Source organism: Bacillus rossius, chromosome 2, assembly GCF_032445375.1.
Source record: "Bacillus rossius redtenbacheri isolate Brsri chromosome 2, Brsri_v3, whole genome shotgun sequence".
Lineage (NCBI taxonomy): Eukaryota > Metazoa > Arthropoda > Insecta > Phasmatodea > Bacillidae > Bacillus > Bacillus rossius.
Genome location: NC_086331.1, coordinates 126,473,586 through 126,494,572, shown reverse-complemented (window position 1 = coordinate 126,494,572; position 20,987 = coordinate 126,473,586). Strand labels below are relative to the sequence as shown.

The 20,987-nt window shown below is 39.6% G+C and overlaps 1 protein-coding gene across 3 annotated transcripts in view; it reads right to left on the bottom strand.

Annotated features, from left to right (window-relative positions):
• Nucleotides 1-2,139: 2,139 nt before the first annotated feature.
• The window catches only part of LOC134529791 (scavenger receptor class B member 1-like), a 259,546-nt gene continuing 240,698 nt past the window's right edge, over nucleotides 2,140-20,987 (bottom strand). For all 3 annotated transcript variants that reach the window (XM_063364240.1, XM_063364239.1, XM_063364238.1), the window contains 5 exons: nucleotides 18,807-19,031; nucleotides 16,712-16,877; nucleotides 16,470-16,588; nucleotides 15,618-15,743; nucleotides 2,140-2,899 (listed from right to left, as the gene is read on the bottom strand). In XM_063364240.1, coding sequence (XP_063220310.1) covers nucleotides 2,504-2,899; nucleotides 15,618-15,743; nucleotides 16,470-16,588; nucleotides 16,712-16,877; nucleotides 18,807-19,031 — 1,032 coding nt within the window. In that variant the 3' untranslated portion in view covers nucleotides 2,140-2,503. The remainder of the gene's footprint in view (nucleotides 2,900-15,617; nucleotides 15,744-16,469; nucleotides 16,589-16,711; nucleotides 16,878-18,806; nucleotides 19,032-20,987) is intronic.

Here is a 20,987-nt window from a genome sequence, read left to right as displayed (position 1 = left end):
TAATATTCCCTGATCTTGCGGTTGGATTAGTGCAGTGCAGTTAGGGGGCAGATACATGACAGAAACATTATCCCTGTCTAGTGTTTCAGCTGCAGGATGCGCGGAGCAGTTGTCTAGCACAAGGGCAATCTTGCAGTGCGGGTCTAAGCCTATCTTGTTACAGTGTTGCCGGCTCTGGCGCACAAAACTGTCAAACCATTCTGTGGTTATTGCAGATGTTATCCACGCGGTTTTTGTAGCTCGGTATTCAACGGGTAACACTTTAACACCTTTTAGCGCCCTTGGGCGCAAGCTTTTGCCAATTACGAGTAGCTTCAGCTTGTGGGTACCGGCAGCATTTGAACAACCAAGCACGGTCAATCTGTCTTTAGAATCTTTCATCCCGCTGTGAGGATTATCTGCAGTGCACAGCGTGCTTCGAGGCATACAACGCCAGTACAAAGCAGTCTCGTCCGCATTGTAAACTTGGTCTGCTGTTAAGTTGTTGTCCAACACATATTCTGCGAACTCAACAACAAACTTTTCCGCCGCCGCTGTATCTGCAGAAAGCTTTTCACCGCTAACTTTGAAAAAAGAAATTCCATGGCGTTTTTTGAATTTATGAAGCCACCCTAACGAATAGTCACAATCGTATGTTAGATTCAGTTCGGCATGAAACATTTTTGCCTGTTCTATCAGCATCTGTCCAGAAATGCTAACACCTTCACTTCGCCGCAAACGAAACCATTGATAAAGAGCATTATCAAGGTCGCTACATTTACTACCCTGCATTGTTTTTCTGTTTTCAATTCCTCTCTTCGTATCACTGTCCGAATAAAATTTACACAGTTCATTCTTTTGTTTCTTTATGTCGTAAATCGTCGAAATGCCGACATCATACGATTGGCTGAGATTTTTAACAGAAGTCCCAGCATCTAGTTTCTTGAGAATCTCAACCTTTTCTTTAATGGTAAGAACTTTTTTCCTTCGTTTACTACTCTTTTCCTCATCACCAGGAAGTTTATGTTTTGAAAACATCACGTGTCTGCAGGAACGTACATACTAGCGATCGCGCACCACAAGCAAGACTGACATTGAACGCACACAATACACCACTCCCCCTCCCCTACAACGCGTTATCACGGCGCGCTCACGTGTAGGCGGGGCCGCTGCCGCCAATTCCTGATATGCGCTCGACGCCCGTGCACTGCAGTCGCGAGACCGGAAGCCTTGGCTTCCATCATAACTCGCTGAGTGTTTATAAAATCAAGTGCACCCTGACTGACTAGACGGGGCGTGAACTGCGCAAACAATCGGTATTTACTTCCGCGGGAATAATATATATTATAATTCATTTAAAAATATATACCTTTTTTTAAATTTTGTAAATTTTTTTTAACTCTCGGAAAACATCCGGATAGTAGAAATTCCGGTAAGTAGAATTACGGATACAGGATGCTCTACTGTACTGTTCAATTACTTCATAGACATAAATAATTCATAAGGAGATAGCTGATGTAAAAATCAGTTTTAATTTTATCAAAGCAGTAGATGTGTAGCCATGCAGAACATTTAAAATCTATTGCAGGTCTTTTAACGAGTTCATTTAACAAATTTAGGCAAACTTCAGTTAATTGCAGCACTCAATCTTTTATCACACAGTACAATAAATGTTGTGGTAGAAATGTAAACACTAATCTAAAATCTGGTCTTACCTCAGTAATATATTTACTTATTGCAAAGCCTTATTTGTCACTTACTTTAGTTAAGTATTGATGCAAAAATTTTTTCGAATTCTACATAAGACTCATTTTGTGCTCGTATTAAACTTCCTTGAAAATAAAAATATCCATGCCTGATTTATTGAAAATTTAAATAAAGATGATGCTACTTTGACAAAGCAATCAATGTATGAATCAAAATTTTACACACAATATTTGAAGAAATCATGATGCATTAAGTGACTAAAAAATAATCCATTGGTAAAATTATATTTTTTACCAATGCGACAAGTTGCAGTTGTAATAAATTAATATTCACAAGAGCTGTGTGCAAGTATAAAGCCCTATATAGGCTAGTCAAACAAATAGTGCATCTTGTGCCTTCGTCAGTAAAGTAATCCTCTAAAACGGGATCATATAAAACTAGATTTGAAGAAGATGATGTGCATACCTTATTTATTCATTGTACTTTACAAACTGAATCAGATTATATGCTGTTATGGATTTTGACTAACTAATCTTGTTAGTTGCCATGTTAAAAATTTTTAACCACAGAAATATTTCCTCTGGATCAGGTAAATGTCTACATAAACGACACAACAATGCATGCAAATGTATAAAATTGGCAACAGATTAAATGCCACTTAATTATCGACGTATTATCCCTAAATTGTACTTGTTACATATGTTATACGCCACAATGTTGTAGAAGTAACACTTTCTCACTCCAAAGGAACTTAACAACGTGAAACTTGCAAAATCCTATCGCTATTCCAAATTTGTGAACTAGTGAATACGGAATGCTACACAATTATTTCGTTCAGCACGCATTTCTCAGAATCGTCCGACTTTAATTCCGCCGCCATTTTGTCGGCGCCGTTGAACAAGTTGACCCTCTCGTCGTCGGAGGCGCACGGCACCAGGCTGTCGTAGAACACATCCATCTCCCGGCCCTTAATACTGTTCTTGTTGTCGCTGGCCACCATGTAGTTGGCGTGCTTCCTGTTGAACTCCTCCTCTCTGAAGAAGTCGAAGCCGCCGGCGCGCCAGCAGCTGCGCATCACGCGTGCCACGCTCACGAACAGGAAAACTGCGCCCGCGCAGAAGGACAGGTACACCAACACGTCTTGGACCACCGGCGCCACGTTCAGGTACAGGATGAACTTGTTGTTCATCCACCCGGGCAGCTCCCTCATGCCCTGCAACACATCCAGGATAAACAAATTGCGTAAGTGAAGAGAAGGCAGGTTTTATGCGGCGACGTCGTGTGCAACGGTGGAAATTACGAACGCTGGCTGAGTTCTAATTTCCCCCTTTTGTCTAATAATAAAATAGTTTTACTTTTAATCTATAATTCAAACAACAAATGCTAATTTACAAATAATTAAGAAACTATTCATTTGTCATATTACACTCATTATAGAGACCTGACAAATTCGCGGGTTCATTACGTGCTATGCTAAAATTCAAATAATTATGCCTTAGTGCTGCTTCTGCGATTGGTCCATTGTTAATCTGAAGGACTGAGGGCCAATTAGAGACCCTCACTCATAGAAGTGTCCAATCACAGGCCATCCAGTCGTGATGACTCACAAGTCAGCAGCCAATGAATAGTTGGCATTTGCCTGATTGTGTAAAGGGTATTGGAGTCTATCCTAAAGGGGTCATTGAACCCGCGAATTTTTCCGGTCTCTACGTCATTGGTCATGGTCAGTTTTTGAGCAGTTTATGTTAACATTTATTTAAAAATTAATCTTTTATGTTGCTACTTGCAGAAAACATTTTACTGGTTTTTACTGTCACATTCATGGACTATCTGATGAAGATGAACCGATAGAGCGCACAAGGCCATAATGGGCCTACAATTTGCCAACAGAGCTGTCATTTCAGCTGATGTATACAAAGTAATGCTGGTTTGTTTATTAACAGTATACGAACTAATACAAATTTTTGTTTACAATTTTAAATGCAAATTAAAAATTTAAAGAGAGCACATTTAAATTTACTTTTACTTAGTAAATAATCAAACCCTAACTATATTGAAACTTGGTCGTACAAAAGAGACGAGAGATTTTATAACCTTAACTTCGCAACAACTGTCTTCCACTTCAACATATTCTTTGACAGCTATATGGACAAAACAGTTATATAATGGAGTCAAAACATTTCTACTGCGTCGCTTGCCCGCTATATGTATTCATATTAAGATTATGATCAATTGACCCGATATTTAATCAGTGATGTGATTTTTTTATTTTCGTTTTGCAATTTGTTAACTTTTAACTTCGAAGTTTGCTGGATTCACAATAACGTGACGGGTGCGACAGAACAGTTGCGACGCGACAGAAAAAATAACTGCGGTAATGTGAATATAACGATTCGCAGGATGTCAAAAAATAAATTCAGAAGAATTAATTTGTAAATGGGTTTTGGTTGAAACTATTTACAAACCATCCAGTATTGAAATTTTAACTTCTTTATACCTACTGAACTTAGTTTCTCGCATTCGTTAATGGACTAAATATTATCGTATTTGCGACAAAACTTCTTATTGGTTTAAAATTCTGTCGCACCTGTCGTGCTATTGTGAATCCAGCACTGCAGTCATCGCTGTTAGTTTTAGTTCGTACGAGAGACAAATTCACAAATAAATAAAATTATTATGATATATAAACGTTTATTGTCGTCATACAAGCTATTTAATAAATAATGGTTAAAGGCATGTAATATTTCTATTACACTTACAATTTTGACCACAGTGTCTGAAAAAAAAAATCAGCAATTTACAAAGGAAGTAAAGTCTTTTTTTATAAGCAGTTATTTTATTACATTTTTGTGAAACTCGTTTCTGAAAACCAGTAGCTTAACGAAAATAAGTGACAAACGAAATGCCCCTGTTTAAAGCTTACAAAATACAAATTACAAAGTGCCAAACCATTTGGAGCGCCGCCTAAGAGCCACTAAACCTTTTGCGCACATCCAGATTATTTGGATAGTGTGTTCGTGTAACTTCGGAGCTCGAGTTATTATAATTTAGAATGTGTGCTCCATTTAATTTGGCAAAATGTTTGTTTCGTTAACTTCGCGGGATTTTTCGTAAGACAGTCCGTAGCCCCTGCTTCTTCCAACACAAATGCTCACGTGTAGATACATATAATAATTGATCGGCATACAGCGGGAAATTTCATTCTAAATTTACCTTGTTTCGTGTTAAACGAAGGCACGAAATTCAGTTCACACACGACACTGTACCTACAAGAAGAAATAAAAAACGTTCCACATTTTTACAGTATCTGTCCGTTTTGGAATCGTAGAGTTGACATAAATAGCTTCGATGTGGCGATAAATTATGAAGATTTAACGGCTGTTCAGTGTGGCCATGTTGTTTGGTTGTACCTCCCGGAAGGGGAAGACTGAAGAGTGGCGGGGAATTGTTAGGCTGGATTCACAATTGTAAAAATAACAGTAACAGTAGATCGTGCGCACAAGATTTGACCGTCATGTTTTTTTAACTACCGATTCACAACAATTGTTTCTCTAATTTACAATATTGTCTGGTCAGCAAATCATTAAATCCTCTTGTTACGGAATATATTTATCATCCTGCTATCATAATTAATATCAAAATGGATATATTAACAAGGGATGTTAATACTACGTCTTCTTATCTGGACTACAAAAAAGGTGATTATTTAAGTCTATTTATGGCCATTAAAGAACATGACTGGTCTACACTGTACAAATCTGATGATGTTAATCTAATGGTTTATTTTCTCACTACTACTTTGATTAACTACATCAAGAAATACATCCCGAATAAAATAAATAAAATATCCAGTTACCCGCATTGGTATTCCAAACAACTTATAGAAACATTAAAATCCAAAAAAAAAACATTTCCATAAGTTATATAAAAGAAATATGAACCCCTATTACTATGATTTATTTTCTCAATATCGTAGAGAGGCCAAAAGACTCATTTCTCGGGACAAAAATTTTTGGCTACAAAATCTTAACAATAAAGTTAAAAAAAATCCAAAAATTATGTAAAAATTATGAAAGAAGGATACAGACAGAAATTATCTCTTAAAATCAATGATAACGTTACCAATGACCCAGTACTTATTGCTAACAGTTTTGCACATCATTTTTCTAGTATTTATGTAACTCCTACAAATAATTTAAACTACTCAATTTCTGAAAACAGTAAGTGCTCTATTCCTATGAATACCATATCTGAGAGCCTTGTACTTTGGGGAATTAAATCATTGAAATCCACTATGTCAACTGGGCCTGATGGTATTCCAAATTTTATTATAAAATGATGTGCTGTTATTCTGGCCCCTATACTTAACTTTATTTTCAATATTAGTATAAATAGCGGAATTTACCCCAAAAAATGGAAAATTGCAAAGGTAATACCTGTACATAAGAAAAAGAGTAAACTTAATGTTGCAAACTACAGACCGACCACTTTTAAATGGATTTGCTAAAGTATTTGACAAAATTATATGTAAGGATCTTGAATTCAATCTTAAAAATAGACTCTCCGACTGTCAACATGGGTTCAGAAAGGGGAAATCTACTACTACTAATTTAATTAGTTTTGTTAAACCAATTTATTCAGAATTAATAACGCGGGGTCAGGTTGACGCATGTTACTTTGACTTAGCCAAGGCTTTTGACACGGTTAACCACTGTATTTTACTAACAAAATTATCAAATATAGGATTAAGCGATAAATATCTAAAGTGGTTCAATAGCTATTTATTAGATAGAATCTTTTATGTTTCAATTAATAATATCAAATCTAATCTACATATAGTTAGTTCTGGTGTACCCCAGGGTGGAACATTATTCCCTCTTCTTTTTAACATTTTTATAGACGACATTACCAAAGTATTACAATTCTCTAATTGTCTACTTTTTGCTGATGATCTTAAGATTTAAAGAAAAATTTCTCTTCATCTAGACTGTAAACTTCTTCAAAATGACATCTCATCAGTTTTCGATTGGTGTAAAAGAAATCTTGTGGACCTTAATTATGAGAAAACTACTTCTATAACCTTATCCAGAAAACATCATATCATTGCTTCTGATTATAAACTTGGTAATCATGTTATCTTTAAGTCAGTTTGTGTTAGAGATTTAGGTGTCTTACTTGATAATAAATTGTACTTTCATAACCATATTGAATCTCTTAGATCGCAATGTAATAGATTGTTAGCGTTGATTAAATATATTACTTTCAATGCCACTAATTTAGATTCTATTGTTAATTTATATTTAGCTTTAGTAAGATCCAAGATTGAGTATTCCTCCGTGGTCTGGAACAATATCACAAAAACAGATAGTGACAAACTAGATTAATTACAAAATAAATTAATCAATATCATTAATCAAAAGACCAACATTACCAACAATTCTAATAGTCTATCCTCTGTCAGATCGTTAGCTCTAAGAAGAGAGCTATTAGATGCCCTTTTTATCTATAACTGTTATACTAATAAAACAAAATGCAATTATATTCTAGATAATACTGGGATTAAAGTACCCACCTATAACAGTCGACAGACACCTTTATTATGCTTCTTAGGCAAATCAAATGATATATTATACAGAATTATATCAAATTTTAATAAACATGGTTGCTATGTCTCTCTATCAAAAAATAATTTAAATATAAAACAATTTTTCTTATCTTAATTTAAATTGAATATGTTTAAGGTTAATGATGATACCATATTTAATTTTTTTTTATAATCAGGTTCTGGATTATCATTTCTGTTGTTATAGAATTATGAAACTTGTTCTTGTTTATCTGTTAGTTGCTTGCTGTGTTGTCTTGTGTATGTGTTATTATAGTATTGTCCTCAATGTTATTCATTTTGTTTCATGTATTTGTTTTGTCTATGTATTTTTTTATGTTTATCGTGCCTACCACCCATGGCCTTATTCCGTTGGTAGGCATGTAACAAATTGATAAATAAATAAATAAATAAATATGAATATTGTGTTTCTGCTGCGGACGCATGACGCAACAGCCTGTGGGGGCAGAGCAGGCTGCCATTTCGCCGGGAGCTGGGAACGGTTTATATTTGTTTATCATTTGGCGGTAGGAAATTATCCCGATATAAATTTCCTTAGGGAATTCTTCCTTTAAGTAGGATTACTATTATGTTTTGACTCGTTATACATGTACCTATATGGATTAAACACGAAAAAAAGGTTTTTTATGATCATTACAAGGTTTTACTAATATTTTATAATAACATAATACAATTTATGAGTGAAAGAAGAGTGTTTACAGGCAGCTTGTCATATGTCGTGGGAAAATCGTACCTGACATATTTATTTACTAACACTAGCAGCAGAGGTTATTTTCATAGCGAAACTTTACAGGTATAAAATTAACATGTAAGTATTAAATTGTGAACCAATTTCTAACAGGTAGTTTGCATGGTCTGCTATGCACAATTGTTCAGGAGTTTAAACTGTGTACCCAGCGACTTGATGTAAGCTTTTGGACATACGCCATTGCTTAGCACATGTATGTCTGTAGAAGAAAACTACAAAAAAAACACAAATTAAGCAAAAAATTGCTGTTGTCAGGATTTAACGCCACACAATACTCCACAACAGGAATATGGTCAACAAACAAATAAAGACAAAGAAAAATGGACTAACAGAACGAAAAAACCCCCACAAATGATGACAGCACAAAAATACCGAACCCAAAAAATTCAGCACAACAATTGAAACAAGACAAAAACACAGCAAAACGAAAATACGAAACAAACACAATAGTTCCAAAGTTTTGGAAAACTATTGTGTTTGTTTCGTCTTTTCATTTTGCTGTGTTTTTGTCTTGTTTCAATTGTTGTGCTGAATTTTTTGGATTCGGTATTTTTGTGATGTCATCATTTGTGGTTTTTTTTTTTCGTTCTGTTAGTCCATTTTTCTTGTTCTTTCTTTGTTTTCCAAAACTTTGGAACTATTGTGTTTGTTTCGTCTTTTCGTTTTGCTGTGTTTTTGTCTTGTTTCAATTGTTGTGCTGAATTTTTTGGGTTCGGTATTTTTGTGCTGTCATCATTTGTGGTTTTTTTTTTCGTTCTGTTAGTCCATTTTTCTTGTTCTTTCTTTGTTTGTTGACCATATTCCTGTTGTGGAGTATTGTGTGGCGTTAAATCCCGACAACAGCAATTTTTTGCTTAATTTGTGTTTTTTGTCATTTGTGTTTTTTTGTAGTTTTCTTCTACAGACATACATGTGCTAAGCAATGGCGTATGACCAAAAGCTTACATCAAGTCATGCACTCTTATTGCACAAATCTTTCAAAGATAATATGTGAACCCAGCCTTAGACACGAACATTGCAGAGAGAGCGGACCCTCGTGCACTAGCGATGGAAACACTTCTGGGTCCAACTGTTTGTTCCGATCGGCGAGTGAACAGTGCGTTGGATTCGATAACGAAAAACCTACGATAGAATGTACGAGAAACTTAGAATAAAGCCTCAGGTCGTCACAACAAGCTTAGCACGTGCTTCTTATGTGACGAAATAAACCAGAAACAATTTTACATACATAATTAACTGTCTTTACTCTTCTAATAAATCAAGAAGAGTCATAAAACAACACACACAACAGAATGTTTATTACCGGTGTAAGTTCTCGAGTATGACATTATCTTTTTATGCGCATGAACGACTTCACAAGGCGCATCGCTGCAGCGCGGAAGTTTTAAAAAATTAACTTGCTTCAAAGTAAAAATAATTCTCTCCTGCGCACGCCATGAGTTGTAGTTAGTAACTCAGAGCTAGAATGTGCACAAGAGAGGCGGCAGTAGTTGAGGTTTTTTCCTGCTCCAGTGTGGACTCGCCTGATGCTTACATAATCACGCCTCGAAGGCATGTTCGTTGGCCCATACTAAGGCCAGACGCTTATCACGGTTCGGACAGGGTGCCCGCCTGTTTGGGTCAGTGATTCTCCTTGTCTGTTGCCGGCTGACGGCCTCCCAGGACGCGCCAACAGATCTGCGGTCCAATCACTGTTTGTGTTGGTGACGCGGAATGATAGGGACGACGCTCGCTGGTGCTTCTAGCGCTGTGTCGCCTCTAGGCGCTCAGCTCTGAACTGGCGCACAGTCTTCTCGTCGTGCGCAGGGCAACCAAGTCCTTTTTGTGCTCTCAACAGTCGCTACCCGGAGGTTCGTACTTCCTTTGAATATATATACTGTATAGAAGTCGCGAGTGGATAGGATTTACTCTACGTTTTTCAGAAGCGTATGATGAGCAGCTTGGGAACTTCACCGCTGCAGTGCGCTGTCGTAACGCCCTGTATCGTCTTAGTTGTTATTTACACGTTAGAGCGCAGCTCTGTCGCCCGCTGTCATTCCCCGCACCCCTCATCCATCATTCGCTGCAGCTCGAGGTCGTTCAACGGGAGGGGGAAGGGGTGTTTGAAGAGTTCGACACTTGTCCGCTAGGGACCACCACAAGTCGATGCCCTAGAGATGGTGGCGATTGCGGCGGTGAATTAACCAACTACCTCAAAACCGTATTAGAAATTTTAACCTGGGCTGGCGACTTCTATACAGTATATATATTCAAAGGTACTTCAGAGGTGCCCCCCCCCCCCAAACACTATGACTCACCCCCCTTCCTAACCTAATGATGGCCCCCCCCCCCCCCGAAATTTTTTATGCCATTTTCTCAATCATTTACTCAATTATTTTATAATATTATACTTTTTTAGTTTTATATTTTATCTCATTTTGCATTAATTAAAACTGATTTTCTAATAATAATTTTGGTCATATCAGGTAATATTTCCATCCTGAACCGACAGATGCCAAACTGCTTTTGTTGAGGAAAGTGCGGGGTTGCCAATTTGATTTACAAGATCCCTTTCAATTATCAAAGCACCAGAAACGTATTTTCACGTTAGAAGCTATAATTATGTAAATAATATATACATTTTTCTCGTATTTTAACAACCCCCCCCCCCCTGAAATTTTAATGACGCAGTCTGCGTCGTTACCCCCCCCTTGTGGGCACCCCTGCGTACTTAGACATCATTCTGAAATCTTTCATTTTACACATATTTATTCCTAAAAAAAAAAAAAAGTTTAAAACGAACTACGGTAACAGCTAATTCCATTCCAACTAAAAAAATGTTCTATTTATTTTACTGTCTTATTTTAAGTGGCGAAGATAAAATGTGCCGTCTTGTCTTACACTCGACCACACACATCTTTAATAAGTAAGCACATGCACAATAAGCTTAATTAAAACCATAGCTAACAAAATCGAAAAGTACTCACAAATAGAATAAAATAAAAACTTAATTAACAATATCACTAACAAATACAAAATAAGAAAAAAATAGCACACAAAATAAACACGATTTATTTAAAGTATAAGATATTAAAGGTTGATTTTATAGTTCTATAGGTGTTTCTATAGTTTAAACAGTTTTAAAATATTTTATGACAGAAATATTAAACTATAAAACTAACCAAGACATAAGCAATTTTTAAAATAATAATACATTTTCTTATAATAATTCATCCACAACAACACATTGCTAACCTGATCATCGTAGTTCAGCAAGTACCTGAATGTACCTATATGTTTAAACGTGGGTGACTGGTAATTCGATCCAGGCACGCGCAGCAGTCACAGAGAAGGAGTTCGAGTACACAGCTACGTGTGGTGCATGGAAACTCGTGTGGCCAATCATGTGGTGGCTACGAAGATGACAGTGACAGTCGCGTGACAGCGATCCTGCAATGAGGCCTCGGCGCTGGACGGGAGCGCAGCTGCGTCACGGAATGTTCGAGAAAAAAAATCGTGTGGCCAATCCTGTGGTGGCTACGAAGATGACAGTGACAGACGCGTGACAGCGATCCTGCAATGAGGCCTCGTCGCTGGACGGGAGCGCAGCTGCGTCACGGAATGTTCGAGAAAAAAAATCGTGTGGCCAATCCTGTGGTGGCTACGAAGATGACAGTGACAGACGCGTGACAGCGATCCTGCAATGAGGCCTTGGCGCTGGACAGGAGCGCAGCTGCGTCACGGAATGTTCGAGAAAGAAAACTCGCGTGGCCAATCATGTGGTGTCTACGAAGATGACAGTGACACGCGTGACAGCGATGCTGCAATGAGGCCTCGGTGCTGGACAGGAGCGCAGCTGCGTCACGGAATGTTCGAGAAAGAAAACTCGCGTGGCCAATCATGTGGTGGCTACGAAGATGACAGTGACACGCGTGACAGCGATGCTGCAATGAGGCCTCGGCGCTGGACAGGAGCGCAGCTGCGTCACGGAATGTTCGAGAAAGAAAACTCGCGTGGCCAATCATGTGGTGGCTACGAAGATGACAGTGACACGCGTGACAGCGATGCTGCAATGAGGCCTCGGCGCTGGACGGGAGCGCAGCTGCGTCACGGAATGTTCGAGAAAGAAAATTCGCGTGGCCAATCATGTGGTGGCTACGAAGATGACAGTGACACGCGTGACAGCGATGCTGCAATGAGGCCTCGGCGCTGGACAGGAGCGCAGCTGCGTCACGGAATGTTCGAGAAAGAAAACTCGCGTGGCTAATCATGTGGTGGCTACGAAGATGACAGTGACACGCGTGACAGCGATGCTGCAATGAGGCCTCGGCGCTGGACGGGAGCGCAGCTGCGTCACGAAATATTCGAGAAAGAAAACTCGTGTGGCCAATCATGTGGTGGCTACGAAGATGACAGTGACACGCGTGACAGCGATGCTGCAATGAGGCCTCGGCGCTGGACGGGAGCGCAGCTGCGTCACGGAATGTTCGAGAAAGAAAACTCGTGTGGCCATTCCTGTGGTGGCTGCGAAGATGACAGTGACAGACGCGTGACAGCGATCCTGCAATGAGGCCTCGGCGCTGGACGGGAGCGCAGCTGCGTCACGAAATGTTCGAGAAAGAAAACTCGTGTGGCCAATCCTGTGGTGGCTGCGAAGATGACAGTGACAGTCACGTGACAGCGATCCTGCAACGAGGCCTCGGCGCTGGACGGGAGCGCAGCTGCGTCACGGAATGTTCGAGAAAGAAAAATCGTGTGGCCAATCCTGTGGTGGCTGCGAAGATGACAGCGACAGACGCGTGACAGCGATCCTGCAATGAGGCCTCGGCGCTGGACGGGAGTGCAGCTGCGTCACGGAATGTTCGAGAAAGAAAAATCGTGTGGCCAATCCTGTGGTGGCTACGAAGATGACAGTGACAGACGCGTGACAGCGATCCTGCGAGGCCTCGGCGCTGGACGGGAGCGCAGCTGCGTCACGGAATGTTCGAGAAAGAAAAATCGTGTGGCCAATCCTGTGGTGGCTGCGAAGCTGACAGTGACAGACGCGTGACAGCGATCCTGCAATGAGGCCTCGGCGCTGGACGGGAGCGCAACTGCGTCACGGAATGTTCGAGAAAGAAAAATCGTGTGGCCAATCCTGTGGTGGCTGCGAAGATGACAGTGACAGACGCGTGACAGCGATCCTGCAATGAGGCCTCGGCGCTGGACGGGAGCGCAGCTGCGTCACGGAATGTTCGAGAAAGAAAACTGCACAAAGGAGCCGCCGCCAGGCAGACAGGTTTGTGCCAAGGTCGCGTGTGAAGACTGTCGTAGACACGGCCAGCTCAAGGCAGTTTGGGGCGGGCCGGATAGACAAGGGATCTTAATGGCACGAAATTGACCGTTCGGAGATAATTGAATAAAAAAATAAACATACAATTTCACAGCTTTCCTGAACACACGACCGTTACGAGCCACATTTTAAACAGATGACGTAGTAAGTCCTGCGTAAAAAAACATTGGGAGATATTGCCAGCAATACGTATTGAAATTCACGAACAATTTGGTTTTCCCACCCAAGTTTGGACACATCTCTTAGACATACTATTTTTTTTCTTCGGTCCCGGTAGGGTCAAGCCCAATTTTTTTTTTTTGCGTGTGTGAAATGTGGTTGACGTTGCCAAGAGTCAGTGGAATTTCTCGGAGGAACTCCCGTTTTCCCCACCCATTTCCTCCGCCAAAGTTCCATTCTCATGGAAACAGCCATCTTGGTCTCTAAAGACGTCAATGTCAACGAGAAGTTAAGCCCTAATTCCTTTATTCATCATTTTGTTACTGTTTATCTTGTTATCAGTGTATACTACAAACACATTTAAGACCTTACCTAACAATATTTCATCCTCACATACAATAAAGTTTTGTTTCAAAGTTTCTTTATATTAATCCTAAAATTTTAATTAATATTCAAACACAACTCTAGATCACTGCTCACATTAAAAGTACATTGATTTTCCCCCTTATTTCACATTAACTCGTACATATAGGCCTACATCTCAATCAGTAAATTCCGTAGCAGATGATATGTACACTCCGCCACAAGTAAATATCCATTTCCATTTCGAAAAATATGTAGTGATTTTAACACGAAGAAATAATTAATGACAATTTCTAGTAAATTAATATTATGGGTTTCTTCCTAGTTCTCCATTTTCTTAGCGGTGCCGTAGGTATCATCTAGATTTGCTAATCACAAGTTAGGTAAGACGAAAAATGGTAATGGGCTGTTTTATTATGCCCCTTGTGTGTGCAGCTATAAGTTAAATATAATATATATGTTGTAGGCTGTGTTCTGGGCGTGATAAGTTACACTGGACTAGATCTTCGTCTGTTTGTCATAATACGAAGAAGGTGGGCATGGTCTGCTCGTGTTTTCCGTTGGAAGTCTGATATTTCACGTAACAATGAAAACAGACACGAATGGTGGTGACCTCAAATTCTGCGATAAATTGACCCCTGGCCACTGTGTGTTGGAACCGGACAGATATTTCTACTTGTGCATTCCCTAGACTAATGATGGAAATAGACTGTGCATGCAGGCAGAGCAGAAAAAAAATAAAAAGGGGGGGGGGGGGAGAGATTGTAAAGTCGGTTTACGGACGATGATTTTACGTGATAACGTCATAAGAAAACATTGATGAAAAATTGCATACATTTTAGTTTTCAAATATTTTTTACAGTTTTTGCAAATTTAATTTAAATAATTTGTTTAAATATAATCACGAACAATTAGTTATAGAAATAAACTGAAATCAAATCAATGTCAATAAATTGTTAATTTGAAATTACGAAACTGGACAAATAAATAAAAAAAATTAAATTGCTGCTTTTAAAAAGCCCGCCTTAAACTGTTTGATATTATAGAAGATTTTCTCGCACGGTGGTTGGCCGGTTCTTGCACGCTCGGCTCAGGCGGAATGTGACAACGAGTCATGCATTTTAGTGCGTACAGCCGGCGTTCATAGATTTATAAGACGTTATCACGTCAAAAAATTATTAGAACTATAAAAAAGAATATGCCATGATAGATGAAGCTGGTGAGCAGTTGAGGTTATACAATGTCATAGCAATTTTTTCTTAGCGGAATCACAACTTTAAATATAAATATTTCAATACAAAAGCGTGTCTGTTGAGTAGGTACTATTTGTGAACAAACGTGGCATTTATTTACATAAGCTTAATATAAGACTTCTTTGGGCAGACGGCAAGATTCTGTCTACACCCATCATGATTCTATGGTCTGCTCGTGGATTTCGCCAGGGAAGCTTGGTTTGAACGAACAAAATGCTGAACAGTCATAGAATGTCAAATTCAAACTGCACAAGATACCAATCTAAAAATAACCACATAATTCAGCCAGTGTTAATGGTTAGTCATAAGATGTGACGATTTGTACATACAATTTTGTCCAAGCTATGAAATAAACTTTTAAGGAGTGTATTTAATATTAAACCATTAAATGAAATGTTTTTGCTATGTGTATTACTATAAGAAGGATTTTTTTTTCTCATGAAATTATATTTTCAACAAAAGAACATCACGTACTATTTCAGTCCACAGCATCGGCAACACCATGTTCTTGAACCGGCCGACACGGGCGATCGGAGACACGTCGTCGAGCGCCATGTTGATTTGGAACCTCACGGCCAGGTCCACTGGGATTCCCGACCTCTGGAACCCGCGCAAAAACACACGCCTGATGGATGGGTACATTGCCTTTCCGCCTGCCAAGGCCACGCACAACCTTCACATCCCCAGCAACATACATATAAAAAAAAGCATGCAATAAAAACACATCCTACGCACGGAAATTAATTTTACATTTTTTTTCCCCCATCCAAGTTACATCGAGACAAAGAAATTTTTTTTTAGTCCAACAAGTTATTTTTTCACGTATGGCGAAACAATTATCTTGCTGCAATACCAAAATCGAGGGACAGTAAAATTAATTTCCTACACCGTTCTCGCCACATAAGTTAGTTAACAAAATTTGTCCTAAAAAAAAATGTTTGTTTGACACTAAAAACTTGTTTGTTTAAAATAATATCCAAAACTAGATGGACAAACTAGATGTTTGTGGAAAAAAAAACTGCACAAAATATAACTCCAATAAAAAAATATATATAATGCATATCTGATGAGAATATTAGAAAATAATTTTCAAATTGCTGATTGTATAGTTAATGTGTTGACAGTGAGTGACTAATATGATAAGCATATTCATTTTTTCAAGTACAACTCAGCTGGCGCCCTTTATGGTTCGGAAATAAAATGGAAATAAATAAAACCATAAAAATTATGTAAAAAGTACATGGATGATCAAAAATGTAAAGCTCTCAAAGCCATTATCATTTAGTTGGGCTACACAAATAAGTGCAAATTATAACCTTAACTTACCGGTTCAATGTAAAAATATGTTTCATGCTTCTCAGGGTCAGGACTGGAACCCTTAACCTCACTGATCAACGATGGATCTCCCTGGTAAAAATGTGGGTAAGATACAGCTATTGGGAAACCTGTAAAAGAAACACGGTTATTACTTAGTAATGCCAAACTTTACAGTGCTGCAAGTTAAGTAAATAAAAGCTGCTGATTCGTATCGTATGATCTCACATTTCGGAACAATTTTAACCACGTACCGTAGTAGCATTCAGTAACATCAATGAGGCCTTCTTTCAAGCAACGTCCCTTCCGACAGAAACATTTGTTTTCCGGGTTATGAACTCCGTTGTCGAGAGAGTTCGGTGCGAATTTGTAACGGTAAGTCATTAAACCATTTTTGTTTGTCAGCTCTCCGTCTCGGACCTAAAAAAAATTAAAACACGAACTGTCAGCCACCATATCTACCCTTGCATCGCAATAGCTAAACACACGCCAGGGAATGTGTCAAGACTATTTACACACGAGCGCGACAGTTGTATGAAGGGGGTATGTCGCGATGTAAGATTCCTTGGGAGCTTCGATGGCAGCTGGTTGAAATAATCCTGAGCATGGTTTTCATACAAAGTGGAAATATATCAATCTTTCTATAAGAGTGGTCAAAAATTTTTAAGTACTGAAACATCTGCTCTGTTTAAAAACGTAAAGTCTAAGTGTAAAAACTATTGTAAAATGTATGCACATTAAAAATCGAATTTCTGAAATAAATTAACTCTATACTTTTAAAAATGTTCACTATAATTTACTAATGAAGCTGGTTACAAATTATCCAGGGATCCTTTTTGCAGAATCAGCTGGCTAAGTTGCACCTGTAACGTTTTTTTGCAGCGTGGATAAGGAGAAAAAATGGGAATATGAAACTGGATCTTTTTACGTTTAAAGGAAATTATATTGGCTGTTATGTGATACGGTTAAATTTATTTTAGAAAAATGTAATTTTATCTAACCTTTAAAAATCCTCATAATTTGTATGTTTTTAAAAGTCTAAATAAAATTAAAAACGAAATGCTGAAAGAAATTTAAACCATTTCACGCAGTAGCCACAGGCATGGCCTTTAAACAAAAACAAATCAATCATTTAGTTCTCCTTATCCATACTGCACAAAAATGTTAAAAATTTCAATTTTACCAATATTGCAAAAAGTATATATATATATTTCATTTTGTTGTCGTGCGGTCACTCTAAAAGTTTACAAATTTAACCCTGTTAAACGAAAAAAAAATGACCTGGAACGGGATATACCCCATTAAGCGTGGTAAATCTTGCTGTAACAAAGACTTCGTTATTTAGCTGGCTCTAATTGCTACCTGCCTATCTGCTAGGCATGGAGCGTATTGCTGGCTACATATCTGCCAGGCGCTGCGCATATTGCTGGCTGCATAACTGCCAGGCACTGTGTGTATTGCTGGCTGCATAACTGCCAGGCACTGTGTGTATTGCTGGCTGTCTATCTGCTAGGCACTGTCTGTATTAATGGCTGCATATCTGCAAGGCAATGCACGTATTGCTGGCTGCCTATCAGGCGGAGAAACATGACGCACTAGGCTGTCATAAGAGCTGCAGCCAGGCCAAGTTGGAATGCATAATCTCCAACGTTTCGGTCCGCATCGTAGGCAACTGCTCTCCTGCATATGGCGGCTAAAATGCCAACCGAAACATCGGAGAACACTAATCCTTCAACTTGGACGTGGGTTCAACTTCCGAGGCTGGCTAACCCAGACAACACCCACGATATCCTGTGAAGTTTATCTTGCGTGCAATTTGTAGTTTGAAAGATAGATGATAAAACCCTTCGCTGCATAGCACAGGTACGCGTTCGTAAGAACGTACTTTTATCTGAAATGATTATGAGGCGATACATCGCAATTACGACGAAATAACAGTTTTCTTTTTCATCCTTACTGCAAGTTTGTTGAAACCACACCCGGTAAAACAGTCACACCCATCTACTATCATTACCGAGTCCGTACATTTGGGATAGTTGTAGGGGTAAAAATTAAGTCCTGTAACTCACAATGGTTAAAGTTAATAGTCATGTCAATTTGTTGGACCAACTGCAGTGTGCCTGACCACGCAAGTATTTTCACAAAATGTCGTAATTTTTACCCAGGATTATTCGCGACCTGGTTCTGCTACTAAGAGGGTGGCTTGTAATTCCAAACTTTTCCGAACCGCTTGACACTGGGGTCACAGAAACGGCGCAGCATTGCGTCCAGCGACGCCAGATCTCGTGGGTGGCAACACTGCATGTCGTGGGTGGCAACACTGCACGTCGCGGGCGGTAGCCTACTTGCCAGGGGCATCGGCCGGCACACCGACTTCCTGAAGAAGATGAGCGTGTCGTTGGCGTCTATGAGCGAGGGGAACTTGGTGGAGTCGCTGGTGCCGTTGATAAGGGCGCACTTCCCTTCCCACTGAGGCAGCGCCACGTCCCTGTTGTACTTCTCGGTGATGCCGCTGAGCCTGATGTCCGTTTCCCCGGTGAACACTGTTGCCACGTCGTCGGTGAAGTCGTACATCTGCAACACGCCATGCAGACACGCCATGTTTAACATCCTTTTTCCCCGCTTGTTAATTACAAACATTAATAAATCATTCAAAAAATTGTACTATGTAAGTAAAACAGTACGCTTAAAAAAACCAACGAGAGCCTAGTGATTTACCATAACGCTATTGTCCAGGTAGAAATTTTGAATTCGAATATTTTCCTGAATTTTTACAAATAAATAATATGTACAATATATTTGGCTACAAAAATTTATGAAAAGGGGAATCTGAAATGCTTATACAGTAAAATATCCGAATGAAAACCAGAAGCGTTAATAGACTGTTGCGTAGAAATTGCTGGCTTCATAAATTTTTTGCTTGTTAACAGGATTTAAAACTGCCAACAAACCTTCATTACAATGAAAAAAAAAGGGTTAGATAAACTGTGTTAAAAGCCAAGGACGTAAAGTCTCAAAATTATGTTTGGAAATGAATACATTAAGCGAATCTGTACCAAAAAAAAAGTATTTCAGACGTTAATAATGTTCGCAGGCATTCACGGCCTGAAGAAGCTTGGCTTCTGGATTATAGCCGTGTCCTTGGCGAATAATTCAACGACGTTTCGGTCGAAATTTCAGTCGCCATCATCAGGGAGCAGTTACCTCCTGTTTACTGTAGTAGGTAACTGCTCCCTGATGATGGTGACTGCGATGTCGACCGAAACGTCCGGTGACTTATTCGCCAAGGACACGGCTACAACCCAGAAGCCAAGCTACTTTATTTCAGACGTTGTTAAAGTGATGAGAGGGACAAAAATTTATGCGAAGAGGAATCTGAAATGCTTGCACGGTGAGCAGTGGCGGACCCAGGATTTTGGTTTGGGAGGGGCTTGACCCAGCTGAGGCTAGGCTTTATCAAGGCAAACACTAAAACAATAGTGGACCCAGATGCTTTTGGAGGGGGCTTGAGCCCCTTAGCCCCCCTTCTGGATCCACTACTGACGGTGAGAGATCCGTGTGAATGGTGTGGTGGAGCTGAGCATTCAGTTTGGAAGGAATTGTTATTGGAGGTCGCGCCGGCACCGTCCGCCACGTTCACGCGGGGAGTGCAGGTTGCGACCTGTCCGCGGCGGTCGCGGGGGTCTCTGTCCACGCAGCAGCCGCACGTAGCTGGCGGGTCGCCAGCGCATAAACAGCATCGAGGCTGACAACTCCGCGCCTCAAGCAGTTCCGTGCGGACACGGCCTCCGTCCACCAGTCAAATGCCACAACCTTTCGGAACATTAAAGCTAAGAGTTATTCCCACCCGCGGTGGGGTAGCGCTTGTAATTCAGTAAACGTGATACTTCTCCGGCAATTCAAACCTCGACCATATACGTATATCTCTGTGGCCATGTTCCCATTTTTCACGTCAGAAACTTTTCACGTCACATCAAAATTCGGCTTTGAAATCTTACTCGCATCGCGCCCAAAAACTGTGCGTTTTTACCGTTTCTCGAAACAATTCTGCCATTTGGAACACGTCAAATCTCTGAACGAAATGTGAAATTCATGAAAAAGGTAGCGCCATCTATTCGGGAAATGCAGGGACTGTCTCTCAACAGCGCTCTCTGCGCTGCTGGTTGAACAAGGAGGAAAGCGAGCGCGCTGGTAGCAAATATAAAATTCAATGCATTCACAGCTGACTGTACAGGATACCTATATCTATTTTCTGAAACAAGCGCATGCGCACACTCTCTGTCTTATTCTTTCGTTCATCTATCTTTCTCCGTTATATTTTATTTTTGGGCGGGGAACGAATCATCGCACAAAAAGGAGAACGAAAACTAGCCCACAACGTATATAGCATAGTCTTCTCTTTATATCTCTTTGGCGAAGTATCTATTCTCTGTCTTTTTCGCGTCAGAAACGCTATACAACAATGTTTCACATTAATGTTGCATTAAAAGTCGGCTTTGAAATTTTACTCCCATCGCTCCCACAGAAGTT